Source organism: Sus scrofa, chromosome X (genome assembly GCF_054392235.1).
Source record: "Sus scrofa isolate SSC_HxYL_T2T_F1_AM1 chromosome X, Sscrofa_HxYL_maternal_Yorkshire_Landrace_v2.0, whole genome shotgun sequence".
In the NCBI taxonomy this organism is placed as follows: Eukaryota; Metazoa; Chordata; class Mammalia; order Artiodactyla; family Suidae; genus Sus; species Sus scrofa.
Genome location: NC_139401.1, coordinates 49,648,587 through 49,664,259, shown reverse-complemented (window position 1 = coordinate 49,664,259; position 15,673 = coordinate 49,648,587). Strand labels below are relative to the sequence as shown.

General features: G+C 47.2%; 1 protein-coding gene and 1 long non-coding RNA gene across 5 annotated transcripts in view; one reads left to right on the top strand and one right to left on the bottom strand.

Moving 5' to 3' along the window:
* The window catches only part of LOC102157934 (uncharacterized), a 24,951-nt gene extending 12,968 nt beyond the window's left edge, over nucleotides 1-11,983 (bottom strand). For 2 of the 4 annotated variants that reach the window (XR_309220.4, XR_014835483.1), the window contains exons 1-2: nucleotides 11,675-11,983; nucleotides 9,474-9,551 (exon numbers count right to left, since the gene is read on the bottom strand). This is a non-coding gene — a long non-coding RNA (uncharacterized LOC102157934). Of the gene's footprint in view, nucleotides 1-385; nucleotides 946-6,521; nucleotides 8,166-8,356; nucleotides 8,495-9,473; nucleotides 9,552-11,674 lie in introns of those variants that run through there. The other 2 variants (XR_014835485.1, XR_014835484.1) reach the window with 2 other exon arrangements.
* Nucleotides 1-15,673, top strand: part of LOC146394607 (uncharacterized) — a 30,955-nt gene extending 15,282 nt beyond the window's left edge. Inside the window, exon 3 of the mRNA XM_085007992.1 lies at nucleotides 11,299-15,673. Coding sequence (XP_084864118.1) covers nucleotides 11,299-11,594 — 296 coding nt within the window. The 3' untranslated portion in view covers nucleotides 11,595-15,673. The remainder of the gene's footprint in view (nucleotides 1-11,298) is intronic.

Here is a 15,673-nt window from a genome sequence, read left to right as displayed (position 1 = left end):
TATGCTGCGGGAGCAGCCCTAGAAAAGGCAACAAGACCAAAAAAAAAAAAAAGAATGTCTACTCTGTTGTTGGATGATGTGTTCTATAAATATCAGTTAGGTAAAGTTGGTTGATAGTGTTCTTCAACTCTTATGTTCTAATTAATTTTTTTTGTCTACTTGTTCTATAGATTACAAGAGAGATGGGTTGAATCCTTCAACTGTAATCATGAATTTTTACATTTTGCATTTTAGTTCCATCAGTTTTTGCTACATGTATGTTGAAGCTCTATTATTAGGTGCATAAATGTTCAGAATTGCTATATCCTGCTGATGACTCCTTCATTATTACAAAATAGCCCTTTGCATCCCTGGTAACATCCTTTACTCTGAAATACTTTTCTACTTTTTTGTTTTGTTTTTGAAATTTTTTTATTTCAGTGAATTTTATTACATTTGTAATTGTACAGTGATCATCACAACCCAATTTTATAGCATTTCCATTCCAAACCCCCAGCCCATTCCACTCACCCCCCCAACCTATCTCCTTTGGAAACCATAAGTTTTTCAAAGTCTGTGAGTACTTTTTATGATATTAATATAGCCACTCTGGCTTCTTTATATTAGTATTTGTATGGAATATCTTTTACCATATTATTACTTTTTTCTCTAAAAAAAAAAAACTTTATTGAGGTACAGTTTACGTTCCATAATATGCATTCATTTTAGGCATACACTTCAGTGAGTTCAAACCAATATATACACTCAATTATAATACCACCACAAGGAGTTCCTGTTGTGGCACAGTGGAACCAAATCCAACTAGTATCCGTGAGGATTCGGGTTTAATCCCTGGCCTCGATCAGTGGCTCGGATCCTGCGTTACTGTGGCTGTGGTGCAGGCTAGCAGCTGTAGCTCTGATTCAACCCCAAGCCTGGGAATTTCCATATGCCAAGGGTGCGGCCCTAAAAAAAAAGAAAAAAAAAAAACCCACCACAAGATGCAAACATTACTGTCACCCCAAACATCCTATCATGTCCTTTAAAAAACAACAGCTTTATTGAGTTTTAATTCACATGCCATACTATTTATTGTTTTAAAGATACGATTAAATTTTAAAATTATATTCACAGAACTATGCAATAATCACAACTTCTGAACATTTACATCACTCCTCCAAAGGGAAAAAAACCTATGCACATGAGTCCCCCTTCTACCTCATCCCTAAGCAATCACTAATCTACTTTCCATCTCTATCAACGGTCCTGTTCTGGAATTTCATATAAATGTGATTTTTTTTAGGGCCTCACCTGTGGCGTATGGCAGTTCCCAGGCTAAGGGGTCTAATCAGAGCTGCAGCTGCCGGCCTACACCACAGCCACAGCAACTTGGGATCTGAGCCTCATCTGTGACCTACACCACAGCTCACAGCAATGCTGGATCCTTAATAAAATGAATGAGGCAAAGGATGGAACCCACATCTTCATGGGTACTAGTCGGGCTCATACTGCGAAACCACAAGAGGAATTCCTGAATTTCATGTAAGTGGAATTGTACAATATGTGATTTTTCGTGATTGGCTTCTTTCACTTGGGATAATGCTTTCAGGTTCATCTATGTTGTAGAATGTGTTATTATTTCATTTCTTTTTATTGCTGAATAATATACCATTGACTGGATATACCATATATTATTTATCAATTCATCAGTTGATATACATTAGAGTTTTTTCCACTTTTGGGCTTTTATGAATAATGCTGCTTTGAACATTTGTGTACAAATTTTCATGTGGATATATACTTCCAGTTCTCTTGGGTATATATTTAGGAGTGGAATTACTGGGTCACATGGTAATTGTATATGTAATCTTTGAGGAATTGTCAGATTGTATCCTAAAGCAGCTGCACTATTTTACATTTTCAGCAGTGGATGAGAGTTCCAATCCTCTACATCCTCACCAACATTCCAGTGGATATGATGCGGTCATTCACATAGTTTTGATTGCATTTCCCTGATGGCTAAAGATGTTGGCATCTTTTCATGTGTTTATTGGTCATTGTATATCTTCTTTGGAGAAAGGTCTACTCATATCTTTTGCCCATTTGAAAACTGGGCTCTTTTTTTTTTTGGACATGCCCACAGCATGTGGAAGTTCCTGCAAAGGATTGAACCCACACCACAGCAGCAACTTGCTGACAGCACTGGATCCTTAACCTGTGGTACCACAACTCCTATGGGTCTTTTAATTATTAGTGTAGGAGTTCTCTCTGCAATCTAGATATCAGATACATGACTTACAAAAAAATCTCCCATTATATGGGTTGCTTTATCACTTTCTAATGGTGTCCCTTGCAGCATAAATATTTTTCATTTTGATGAAGTCCAATTTATCTATTTTTTCTTTTGTTACTTGTGATTTTGTTGTCATACCTAAGGAACCTATGTTATGGTCATGAAGTTTTAGGTCTACATTTTCTTCCAAGATTTTTATAGTTTTAGCTCTTAATTTAGGTCTTTGATCCATTTTGAGTTACTTTTTGCATATGGTGTGAGATAGGTATTCATTCTTTTTTTTCCATTGTAATTATTTAGATTATGTTTTCAGTGTGATAATGCCTTTTTAAAAATTTTTATTGGAGTATAGTTGACTTACAATGTATTATTTTCAGACATACAGAAAAATGAATCACTTACACATATACATATAGTCATTCTTTTTTCCTATATAGGTTATTACAGACTATTGAGTAGATTTCCCTGTGCTTTATGGTAGGTCCTTGTTAATTATCTATCTGTCTATATTTTTTTGGCTTTTTGTGTTTTCAGGGCCACACCCACGGCATATGGAGGTTCCCAGGATAAGGGTCCAATTGGAGCTGTAGCCGCTGGCCACGCCACAGCCACAGCAACGCAGGATCCGAGCCGTGTCTGTGACCTACACCACAGCTCATGGCAACGCCGGATCCTTAACCCACTGAGCGAGGCCAGGGATCAAACCTGCCACCTCATGGTTCCTAGTCGGATTCATTTCCGCTGCACCACAACAGGAACTCCTAATTATCTATTTTATATACAGTAGTGTGTATATGTTATTCCCATCAGCCTAATTCATCTGCCCCACCGTGGTTTCCCCAATGGTAATCATAAGTTTGATTCTGAAATATGTGTTTATTTCTGTTTTTATAAATAAATTCTTTTTTTTTTTTTTTTTTTTGGTATGCTTTCTTAGGCCACAGTCATGGCATAGGGAAGTTCCTAGGCTAGGTGACTTAGGTCAGCCTAAGCCACAGCCACAGCCACAGGAACGCAGGATCTGTGCCACCTCTGAGATCTACACCACAGCTCAAGGCAACATTGGATCCTTAACCCACTGAGTGGTGCTGGGGATCAAACCTGCATCCTCACGGATACTAGTCAGGTTCGTTACAGCTGAGCCACAGTGGGCACTCTGCTTCATTCATTTTTAACGGAGCTTTCTTTTTCCTTTTGTGCTCCATTTTGGATGTTTTAAGAATTTCATTATGTTTCAAGTTCACTAGTCTTTTCTCCTGTGAATTTCTTCCAGTGTTTTTTTTTTTTTTTTTTCCTCAGACCATGTGTATTTATCCCTAGAAGTTCAATCTGGATCTTTTAAAAATAACTTCATGTCTTCTATTAACAAACTTAATCTTCCTTCTATCTTCTTCAACATGTACAATACTTTTATAGTAGCTCTTTTAATATCCTTGTCAGTTAACTGTATCACTTGTGTTATTTCTGAGTCTGTTTTTATTGATTGACTTTTCTCCTCATTATTAGTTATATTTTCTCTTCCAGTGCATGCTTAATAATTTTTTATTGGTGCCAGACATTGTGAATTTTCTCATGTTGGGTTCTGAATTATGTAATTACACTAATAGTAATTTCTTTACATTCTGGGAACTTCATCCCAGGACATAGTTAAGTTACTTGGAAAGAGTTCTATCCCTTTGAGTCTTGCTCTCAAGCATTATTAAGATAGGACCAGAATAGTTTTTAGTCAAGAACGAATTTTCCTAACGACTGGGGTAAAAACTAGCTGAGAAATCTACCCAATACCTTAACTATTTTGAGGTTTTCTTACTTCTGGTAGGTGAGAAAATAAACTATTTCTATCCTTTTGAGAGCTCTGTACTCCCACTCCTTTTTGGTGGTTCTTTTCCCAGCCTGAATTTAGCAGGAGAGTCCCAGGGAACCCTCTGCAGAACTCCAGATCCTTGCTCACTCTCTCTTTCTCTCTCTTCTATCTGCAGCCCTCCCCTGTCCATGCAGCTCTCTTTTCTCTGGTCCTCTGCTCTAGGAGTTCTAGCTTCCTTGGCTTCCCTGAATGCTAAACTCTATTTCCTCACCTGGGAGAAATTCTGGCCTCTGTTCAGCTTTCCTCTCCCTGCACCGATGTCTGGAAACTCTCTCCAGGAAGTAAGCTGGGGGAAACTGTAATGCTCACCTCATTTTCCCCCTTCTCTCAGACATCAACATCCTGCATGGTTTGAAAGCCATCACTTCCAAAGTTTTAGTTATTTACAGTGGGAGGGTAAATCCAAACCCATTCATTCATCATGGGCAAAACCAGTTCCTAAGTAAGTCTTAACTAGTTCCCGAATGCTGTGTTAAAAGGATCTGTTATCTTTATCATGAGGTGTGTGTGTGTGTGTGTGTGTGTGTGTGTGTGTGTGTGTGCGCGCGCGCGCGCGCTGAGATGAAGAGGTTGAGGGAAACTCCTGAGGTCTTGTCAGGATAGCTGTTGCTATTCTGGCAACTACCACTATTAATGATGAGGAGGAGGTTGTCGTGAGGGTCTGGGGTCTGCACCAGTCCCATCTTCTCTATTGTACCCACTCCGGAAGCTGATTGGTAGGGAACATTTACCATGTTCTGCTCTTCCTCACCTTCCCCAGAGCTGGGTTCTCCTGTGCACATTAACTGCCTGGCTCTGGGGCATGTGAGTTTGAGAACCCTGTCCTGGACACCATGCAGATGCCCTCACACAAATGCTCTGTGGCGCAGGTATTGTTTTCACCACACAACTTTGTTTTATAAAGAGTTCTTCAATAATAGGTGAGTATGGGGTTGCTGTGAAAGATTCCATTAGTACATCAGTACATGGAATACACAGGTCATCCCTTTCCTTCACATTCTTTTTCCTGTGCCTAGGGCTGGGGTTAGTTACAGGTATTTCGTTGTTCCTTTCAAACATATTTCTCCGTACTTAAACAGCAACAACAACAACACACACACATGCACACACCAGGCTCCACCGTGAACATTCCCCATTTGCTTCCCTTCCCCCCCACAACATGCCCTGAAAAAGATGCCTCTGATCAGTACACACTGGTCCCCTCATCCTTTTCCATGGCCAGGGTGTGCTCTGTGGTATAATATGAACCCATTGCTGTTCACTTATCATCCAATGATCACTGACTATTAATGGACATTTAGTGGTTTTTCATGATCGCTGCTACCTTCCTTGTACACACAGATCTTTGAATGTGTTTATTATACATTTTTTTTTTTGTCTTTTTAGGGCCGCACCCACCACATATGGAGGTTCCTAGGCTAAGGGTTGAATCGGAGCTGTAGCCACTGGACTGTGCCACAGCCACAGCAACAGAGGATCCGAGTCGTGTCTGCAACCTACACCATAGCTCACAGCAACGCTGGATCCTTAACCCACTGAGCGAGGCCAGGGATCGAACCTGTGTCCTCATGGACACTAGTCAGATTCGTTTCCCCTGAGCCACCACGGGAACTCCTGTCATACATTTTTAGGTGGGATTTCTGAGTCAAAACTCAGTCATTCATCAATCATCCAGTGAGTGCCTACTCCGTGCTGGGCACTGGGGAGACTGACTACATTGGATGGGAAAAAAAGTCTCTGCCCTCACAAACTGAGCATTGTAAGGATTTTTCAGTTTGACAGCTGCTGCCTGAACGCTGTCCATCAGAGGTGCAGGAGAAGAAAAACTTGTTACAAGCTTCTCACACCATTCTTGGGGCAGACGCCCTTCTATAGTGAACAGAATGCTTAGAACTTTGCTCCCTTCAAGATCTTCAGGGTCTGGCGATAAGATTGTTCATTTGGGTGTGTTAGGGGGCGAGGAGGGAGGGAAAGAAGAGAAGGAACAGTTCACTAGTGATATGGTGAAGGGATGTTGGGATCAAAGGCTCCACTTAATTGTGTAGGAGGGGGCTGAGTCTGGTTGGAAACGCAAATTCTCAGGCTCCACCTAGGACTTAACAGAATCAGAAACACAGCGATGGGGTGGAGTGGGGGGCATCGATGGGGCGGGGTGGGGGCAGCGACCAGAGTTTTAATAAGCCCTCCAGATTTCTGGGATCTATGGTAAAGTTCCACATTTGCATTAAATCCACCAGAATAACCCACAGGGCTGAAGTGAGAAACAGCCCCCCATCCGGCGGGTCACACCTCCTGGAGGTCAGGGTCGGAGGGGGGAAGGGATGGTGGAGAGGATGAGGTGTGAGGACAGAACGCTCCACTGCTGGAATGTACCATTGCAGGTGCGGGGCTGGAAGGCACCACTACTGGAGGTACCATAGGGGAGGAGCTTCTATTGTGTAACAATGCAAGTACTGTGTATGGAGGGATAAGAACATCCGCCTGACCCCAGGGGAACCAGCCCCTAGCTTTTGACAGAGGTGGGGAGGACGCTGTCTTGGTACCCCAGCCTCCAATCCCATCCTAGGTGGACCCCCCACACTTTCTCAGACAGCCTGGGAGTTGGCTCCAGTCCCATTTTGGCCAAGCTCATCTCCTGCAGATTTGAATGCACCGGGAGCCAACCAGGGGGTAGTTGATTAGCTGTGAGACGTGGGAGGAGAGGAATCCTGGACCACTCTGCATGGTCCAACCAGAGACACCTGGCTCAGGCTCTCACTGGGTACAGGAACAGAGCCCCAAAGCCAGACCCCAGGCTCACACAGTCAGATGCTGAGGTTGAGGGGCGGGAGCTCGAAGTGGGGGCCTCTGCCCTGAGCACCGCAGTCAGTGGCCAATTTAGTGATGTCCCTCTAGGAGTCAGCTGGCACCCACGCACCAGGCTCTGAGTTTTAGATAGTCAGTGATCTGATTTGCAGTGTCCTAAGCACTTCTTAGGTAGCATCTCAATTAATCCTCACTAGGTCTCTTGGAAGAAAACCCTGTCACCCCGTCCCTATGAGGACACTTGGGCCCAGGGAGGGCACGTAAGTGGCTTGCTTAATCCTCTAACTCCGGTGGGACAGAGCTCGGCCAGGTGCCAGAGCCCATGAGGACAACAGCTGGGGCGGGCAGTCCTGGTGTTCCTGCTGCCCCAGGCCCTGTCAGGGCCCCTTCCCTGTCCTCACAGACCCAGCCCTACACTGTGTCATCCCACCTCCTGCAGGGCACTCAGCTAAGCTCCTGAGAAACCCTATCCCTTTCCCTCCAGCCCTGCAGGAACTGCCCTGGACTACTAGTCTGGGTCTGGATTTCCCCTGGATCCTGTAGAGATGTTCAATTCCACCCTAACAGGGACTTTATGACCAATCCCTGTGTCTAGGCAGGAGAGAAGTGTCCTGTAGAATGTTGTGCCCTTGCAGGGAGCACGGAGCAGGGAGGGTCCTGAGGGGATCCTCTGAGGAAGCCCTGGGTGCTGGGTGAAGGGACTCAATGGGGGTGAGGATATAACTGATGTCCTGAGAATGGGGCTGGGGGAGGGGGCTACAGAGGCACCTGGGGTGGAAGGGGAGGCCTGGTGGGAGGAATGTGGGGAGAGAGAGGAGTTGTGGCAGTTGTACCAAGAGAGGGAGTGTGAGAAAAGACAGGGATGATCAGAGGGATTTAAGGGGGTTGACATAGGCGATGAGAAGGGAAGACTTCACATCTCCAGGATCCAGTATGCAAAGTGGGTGCTAAGAGATGGCAGAGATGACCAGCTCCACAGGTCTCCCGCTGGGAATCTAGGATTTACCCTAAACCCCTTGTGGAGTAGGATGCAGTATCATCATGACCAGAGGTGATAATAATGGGTCAGACGATGGCCATGCCCAGGACCCAGACCTGGGACGGCCCTTCAGAACCTTCAGCCCCAGGGTGCTCCTCATCCCTGGAGTGAACCTGCCTTTGTCACAATGAAATGCCGGTGATGGAAGACTGCAGGGATGGCAGACACCAGGCCTCTCCCCTGGCCTGTTGGAACAAAGACTCACTGTCACTGCCCACACAGCAGCCCAGAACTGGAGATGTGTGGCTCTGTGTCCCAGAGTGCAGCCTCTAGGCTCTGGGGGGAGGTGTGTGAGGCCTCTAAGCTGAAGGGGACCTGTTGCCTGGAGTGGTGTGCACTTAAAGCAAAACACACAACTTGAGAGTTGTGGGCTTAAGTTTTACTCGGGGTCATCCGGAGGACTACAGCCTGGGAGACAGCTCCTCGGTTAGCTCTGGAGAGGTAGCGGAGAAACCGAGATGATCTGGGGCTAGAAAATGCTAGCAGTCAAGCATGCGTATTGGTAAAAAGATTCCTGTTAACCACAAAAATCAGATAGCTAAGGTTAAGGAGGTTCACGCTTTTCTGTGGATGGAAGAATCTTGGGTCACTGAACTTCTTCCTGAGATATGCACATAACTAAATAAGGGCCTGCTTGTCCAGAGCACAGAGGGCCTCATCCTGTTTTTCACCCGGAATTCCTTCGGAGTGCACTGTTGGTCAGCAACTGCAGGGGTTTTACACCTTAACCCTTGCAGAACCCGTGGGGGGTGAATGCCTCTCCTTGTCTGAGGGATCCTAATTTTTCTGCATCCACAGTCAAAACTGTCTGAGCTGCTTGGGGACTGTGCAGACAGGTGTAATGTATTTGAGCTGTTTGTGGGTGGTGTCTAGGATGTGAGATGTCTGCACTCTTTGTGGGACTCTGTACCAGGGCATGAGGTCTCTGAACTGTTTAGGAGGGGGGTGTCTTTTTCCCAGAGGGTTGGTTCTCTGAGCTGTTCACGTATCTGAATCCAGAATGTTCTGGAGAGGAAGGCAGGATGGGCCTCACTCTCACAGGTCCTAGAAGAAGGCGTGAGATCTCACGTTTGCTGTGAGTCTCCCATGCCTGCCCTGGGACCATGGAAATGAAAGCTTAGGGTCCCCATCCTCAGGGAGGGCACGTCCTCAGTCATGTACACCTCACAGGAGACCACGGTAATGATAAGGATAAGGACAATATATTGTGGCATCACTCCTACCCTTGCTAGGGGGCCTGGGACAAAACCTATGTACACATATTCACGCAGTTACTCTGCCCAACCCCCAACAAGGAGGTCACCGTTAGCAGATGGGGAGCCTGAGGCCAGGGTGGATGGGAGTTCTCAGCTCAAGAGGACAGGAGGAAATGGATGCAAACTTGGGCTCCTGGGAGGAGGCAGGAAAGGCTCAGTACAGCCCAGGCCAGGCTGTGGGAGTATGGGGAGGGGGAGGTTTGGCCTGAGACAACAAGGACCCTGGGACCGACTCACCGTCAGGATATGTTTCTGTGTCTCTGGATCAAACACCCTGCTTGACTCCTGATGTATGGAATGGAACTCTCACCTTCCCTGTGGAGGGGGTAGTGAAAGTACAGGTGAGCCTCCAAGCAGGTTGGGAAATACATCCGATTCATCACTGCACCCAAGGACCCACCAAAAATGTAGAGATCCTTCACTCTTCTTTCCCCCTCAAGCCCTTCTTGGCACTGAGATCAACAGGAGGCCAGTCAAGGGCTAGAAGGGAGGTGGGGAAACTTGCGTACATCATGAACCTGCCTATAACGGGAACATGTCTTTGTCCTGAGGGGCAGAGGGCCCTGATGTGTGTCAAGGTAATGTGACTGAGGCCAGGACACAGGCAGCTGAGTCATTCCCTAGAGACAGTCCCTCGGGAGGGGCTTCTCATCCCCTGCAGAGCAGACACCACATCCAGTGACAGAGCTGCAGGCCCACGCGAGGGTGGTAATTAAGTGGGGACACTGTGTTCCCAGAAATAGTTTCTACGTCCCTGTCTCTCTAATGCTTTATCTTTCCTTCTGTCTTCTCTGTGCCTGTTACATTGTCCCTCCTGTGCTTTTGTACAGGACAGGGTGTGACCTCGCTCACACCATGAGGGCCCTTGCTTTTCCCCACATGAGCATATCATCTTTGGACATGGATATTCATGGGGAGCAGTTGGGGGGATTCCCCTTGAGTCTCCATAATCTTCCAGGAAAGCATGTTCAGCTTCCCCAGAGAGGCTGGGGAGGGGGCTCTTCTTTGGGGTAAACCAAGAGCTCCACCTCCTCAAGGGGGCGACTTGGGCCTCTGGCCTCAGAGAGACACACGGGAATTCTCTGCTAAAAAGGCCTCTGGAGGCTCAAGACAAAGTCCTCACCATGGCCCAGAAGGCTCTACAGGACCTGGCCCTCATTACCCCTTCACCAGATCTCCTACCCCTCCCTCCATCATGCTGAGCCAGCCAAATCAGCCTCCTCACCTTCTCACACATGACAGACTGAGTTACACCCCGGAACTTTTCCACTGACCCGTACCGAACTCGGGGGAGGGGGGGGGCATGCATCTCTTTCAGATGTTCCTCTCCTCTAGGTTTCCGCTCAAATGTCACAATCTTAGAAAGACCTTCCCTGACTGCTCTTTCTAGATAGGCCCCCTCCTCTCTATTTGACGATTCTGATTTAATTTTAATCACAGCAGTTACCAACACCTGACAAATCACATACCTTTGGGGGCTGAATAGAATAGACCCTCCATGAGAGCAAGGGTTGTTTTTCTTCTCTTTCCCAACACCCATAATTGTGCTTGACATATACTTTAGAGAGAAGGAATGAATGAGGTAAGGAATGAATAAACAGATGCAAAGTTCTTGAGGGAGGCATAGCTAGACAAGCCAAGAATTCTGCCAGGGAACATGTTCAGAGGTAACAGGATGGTGACAAATCCTGTGGACTTTATCTCACGTCCTCAGGGACAGAGAGACCACTGGGAGATGGCCTTTTTTTTTTTTTTTTTTTGTCTTTCTGTCTTTGCTAGGTCCGCTCCCGAGGCATATGGAGGTTCCCAGGCCAAGGGTCCAATCGGAGCTGTAGCCACCGGCCTACGCCAGAGCCACAGCAACGCAGGATCCGAGCCACGTCTGCAACCTACATCACAGCTCAGGGCAACGCCGAATCCTTAACCCACTGAGCAAGGCCAGGGATCAAACCCACAACCTCATGGTTCCTAGTCGGACTCGTTAACCACTGCGCCACGACGGGAACTCCAAGAGGGCCTTTTTCCTAACAGAACCAAAGGTCCTGCTCTCTTTTTCCCCTAGTACTCACAGTCAAGGACAGAGGCCTGCCCCTCACCAGGACATCAGAGACCCGTCGGGACCTTTCTCCCCCCTGCCCCTTGAGGAACCCTGGCTGGCTTGCCGCACTACACCTATTCTATATTACCCAGGGAGGCGCAAGCAAGCCCAATGCCCAGCACAGAGAAAACGCTTGGTGCCACTACAAAGAAGTACATTTCTGTTTAGCAAGACTTTTTGCCGGGTCCAAGACTCCAGCGAATTGTGAGGTTTTAATCCTAACTTTGCCCTCCCTCCCTTTGGGGACCACCCTGGAATAGTCCACTAACATCTGCATCGGCTGTTCCCCGATGACACCACCAAGGGGCGCGCGAGATGGAACATCTGTCATGGGACGTACCACTGACAGGGCCGGAGGTAAGACCATTCACTCGGAAGGTACCATTAGAGGGTAGGAGGCGGTCGTTCTGGAATAATCCATCGTGTTCCAATACTGAGGGTTCACGTACACTGCGGAGGGCGTTAACCACAGTTCCCGGAGGAGGCTCTCATGGAGCCGCTGGGTCCATCCCCATTGTATCCTCTCCGTCTTCCCGGAGCATTCGAGCACGAGTACACACTGAATACCAGGATGCAGCCTTCTTTCTACCTACTCCAAGTTCACCCCTTCGTTTCTATATGGTCACCTCTAGCTGGGGCTGACGGCAACGGGGCAAGGGATTGGCTCCCGGAGGCGGTGGGAGGGGTCGGAAAGGATTATGAGTGATGATTGGTCAGGGCGAGATTGCTCTTCCGTTGTCCCAACCAGCGACGGAAGTCCTCTACTCCCACCCTCCGTAGTCGTCTGCCCAGTTCCGATTGGCCGTCTGTTTGGGGGGGCCCCGAGGTCGCAGAGTTGAAGCGCAGCGTGAGAGGTGAACGTATGCGTCTTTGCGCTTGCGCATGCGTGCGTGCGTGCATTTCCGTGCGCTTGCGCGTGCGGGTATTTTTCACACTACATTTTCTCCGAGCGGGTCTGTGCTACTGACTGTCCGGAAGGGGTATCGTAGCTGCCCCGGTCAGTAGCGCGGTTAGGCTCAGTCGCTGGCTGTGCGGAGTGACGGTGCTGTCTTCACGTGAGCTCTTTCAGTCTTGTCGAGCCCACATTCTGGAGCTTGTGGTTCCCCATGGTCAATCGCACAGATTCACGTAAAGTCCAGAGAGAGGTCTCTGAGTTTGTTTGGTGTCTCTCCCTGGGAAGTAACGTGTGTCATGCAGTTCGAAGCTATGTATCGCTACGCCTGACATCATAGATGCTAGTTGGGTCCATGTGATGTCTTTGAGCGCTTTGGGGAGTTTTTGGTGAACGGAATAGTTTATCTAACTGGATTTTGGGAGCCATGGTTCAAAGAGCCTTAGGCTTTGTCTGCCTTGTATATTTGGGTATGCACTTTCTGAGCTTTGGAGTCACTGGGTTTTAGACTGCTCTGTAGGCGTGTGCACCCCGGACTGTGAGGTGTCTGAGCTATTTGCGATTCTGACTACCAACTTATGAAGTCTCTGAGCTGCTTTGGGAAGGCTTTGTCCAAAGGCGTAGAGGATCTCAGCTGTTTGGGGTTTGGGTGTCAGGAGTAACGTCTCTTACCGTTTTGGCCTTAAAGTCTCTGTCCAGGAACGGAGGGGTTTGGAACCTGGTAGATAGGATTCCAAAGCCGCGAACCCCACGTGCTGGTTGTGTGTCTTGAGCAAGTCACTTCTCTTCTGGAGTTGCACTATGTATCATAATGAATTAAATGGGGCCAATGGCCATCATGGGCAGTACCTGTGTAACAGTGTACTGTAACAGTGTAAAGGGCTGATTCCCAGCCATGGCTCAGCAAGTGTTTTCTGAGTACTGTTCTAGGAGTTTCGGACAGGACAGAACTGACAGAGCCTCTCCTTTCATAGAGGTGCTCGGTAAACACATTAGAGCACATCAAAGGTGGCAGGTGCAATGTAGACAGAAAAGGCTGGATCAGGGGAAGGGGCATGGGGTGAGGATGTTTCTGTTTTCCTCGGGGTAACAAAGGCAAAGGCAGGTCTATCTGAAAGGTGACGATCGCGCAGACAGCTGGAGAAAGCGAGGGAGAAGGCCATGGGATTACCTGAAGGAAGAGCATTCCAGGCGGAAGAAGGAGCAGATGCAGCAGTCCTGGCGGGGACATCTACTTGAGGTGCTTCTGGGTCTCAAGAAGGAGTCCTGTGATGCCCTGGCTTTGGCTCCGAGCACTCATTGAACTGGTGTCTGGTGCTGCTCTGGCTCTTTGTCCCACAGCTTGTGGTCCTCCCCGTTTCACAGATGAAGGACCCGGGGCTCCAAGATGTGTCTTGCACCTTCTCCCTGCTTATGCTTGACATTACCGAAGAGGGGTGAAACCTTCTAGTCCGTCATGAGAGACAGAGGGCTTGAGTGGTAGAGCCACAGGGAGGACACCATCCACACTGAATGTCAGCCAAACAGCCAACATCACTTATAATACGGGAGTCCTGCCCCTCATAACGTTTCTACTCTTGATGGGGGGCAGGGCTTTAGGAATGAGAAAGGGACTGGGGCAAAGGAGAGGGGCAGGAAGGAGAAGCTGGAAGACAGTGAGAAAAAACCCACTGGCTTCATCATATTGCTTGGATTTGGCCCAGTTCACCTTGTTTAACTGATCATATGAGGATATACTCACCTTTTCCCCGTCTCTGCCATTTCTTTCCTTCCCTCTCTCTTGGGCCTGAGCAGTTCAGTCCTAAAGCCACTTGGTGCTTGAGGACAAGACAAGTGTAGGCGTGTAGGGACATTCAACTTGCAGAGTCAGAGCGCAAGGCAGTAAGGAGAATACCCCTGGGTTTGGGCGAGGGTGCAGGCTAACTGGCTCAGGGATTCAAGCTTGAGTTGGGGTGAGGAGGTCAAGGGCAAGGGATGGGTCAGTGCAGCATGTGAGGAGGACCTCAGTGGAGGAGGGATGGCTTGTTTACGTTGGGAATTCATCACCTCAGCAAATGTTTGAGGATAGTGGGCGCCACGTCTGCCCCTTCTGGAAAAGGGAATTTCTGATATGGAAAAGAAGTAAAGCAGAACACATTCTGAGGTGTTCTGCTGGAATTGGAAGTTCTCCATGAGAAGGCCTGGTTTTCAGTAGATAAGTGTGCACATGTAGACAGATACTTACATGTAGATGTGGAAGCAGCAAGATCCCAATGGCAATAAGTACACCCCGTCCCAGATCCTAGCTTCCAAATTCCATTCTCCACTAAATGCTGGGTTCCCAGGCCGAGGAGGGAGAGTATAAATGAGGCTGGCTTCACTTGTCATGTCAGCAGTAAGGAAAAGTTCAAGGAATGAGGAGGATGTGTCAAGGGGACAGAGAATACAGCTTGAAGGCAAAGGCAATCCCACTTGAAAAACCAGAGACTCTTTCATTCTTCCAGGTTTATTGAGGTATTACCGACTCAAACCATGAAAGTTTCAGGTGCTCAATATCATGATTTGATACACATATATGGCAAAATGATTACCACAATACGGTTAGTTAGCACTGTATCCACTCACATCATTATGTTTTTAAGAATTTTTTGGTGATAACATTTCAGTTCTTCTCTCTTTTCCTTTTATTTCTCTCTCTCTCTCTCTCTCTGTGTGTGTGTGTGTGTGTGTGTGTGTGTGTGTGTGTGTGTGTGTGTTGTTTTGTTTTTGGCTGCTCTGAAGGATGAGGAAGTTCCTGGTCCAGGGCTCGACCCCACTCCACAGCAGCCACCCGAGCCATGGCAGTGAAAACACTGGGTCCTTAACCCACTGCGCCACTTAATTTTCAGTACATAATACAATATTAAGTATCGTCACCATGCTCTACGTTAGATCCCCATAACTTATTCATCTTATAGCTAGAAGTTTGTACCCTTTGACCACCATTTCCCCCAGCCCCTGGCAAGCACCATTCTAAACTCTATTTCTGTGACTTAGACTTTGTTCAGATTCCAGATGTAAGAGAGAACATGCATTTGCCTTTCTCTCTCTGACTTCTTTCACTTAGCCTTCAACGTCCATCCATGTTGTTGCAAAAGGCAGGACTCTACTTTTTATGGCTGAATAATACCCCATTGTGTATGTCACCACGTTTTCTTTACCCATTCATCCTTACTTGGACACTTACGTTAACACATGTTGGCTGAAGCTGCATGGTAAATGTTAAAGTTGGTGTTAGTCCTCCAGTTTACTTTTCGAAAATTAATTTGGCTATTCTCGTTCATTTGCCTTTGCCTTACCACAGAAAGTTTGTAATCAGTCTATATGTACCAAAAAATCCTGCTGGCATTTTACATTGGAATTGTATGACATTGATGGATCTTTTTGGGGACTGTTGACATCCCAATTATATTGCATTTATCAACCTAT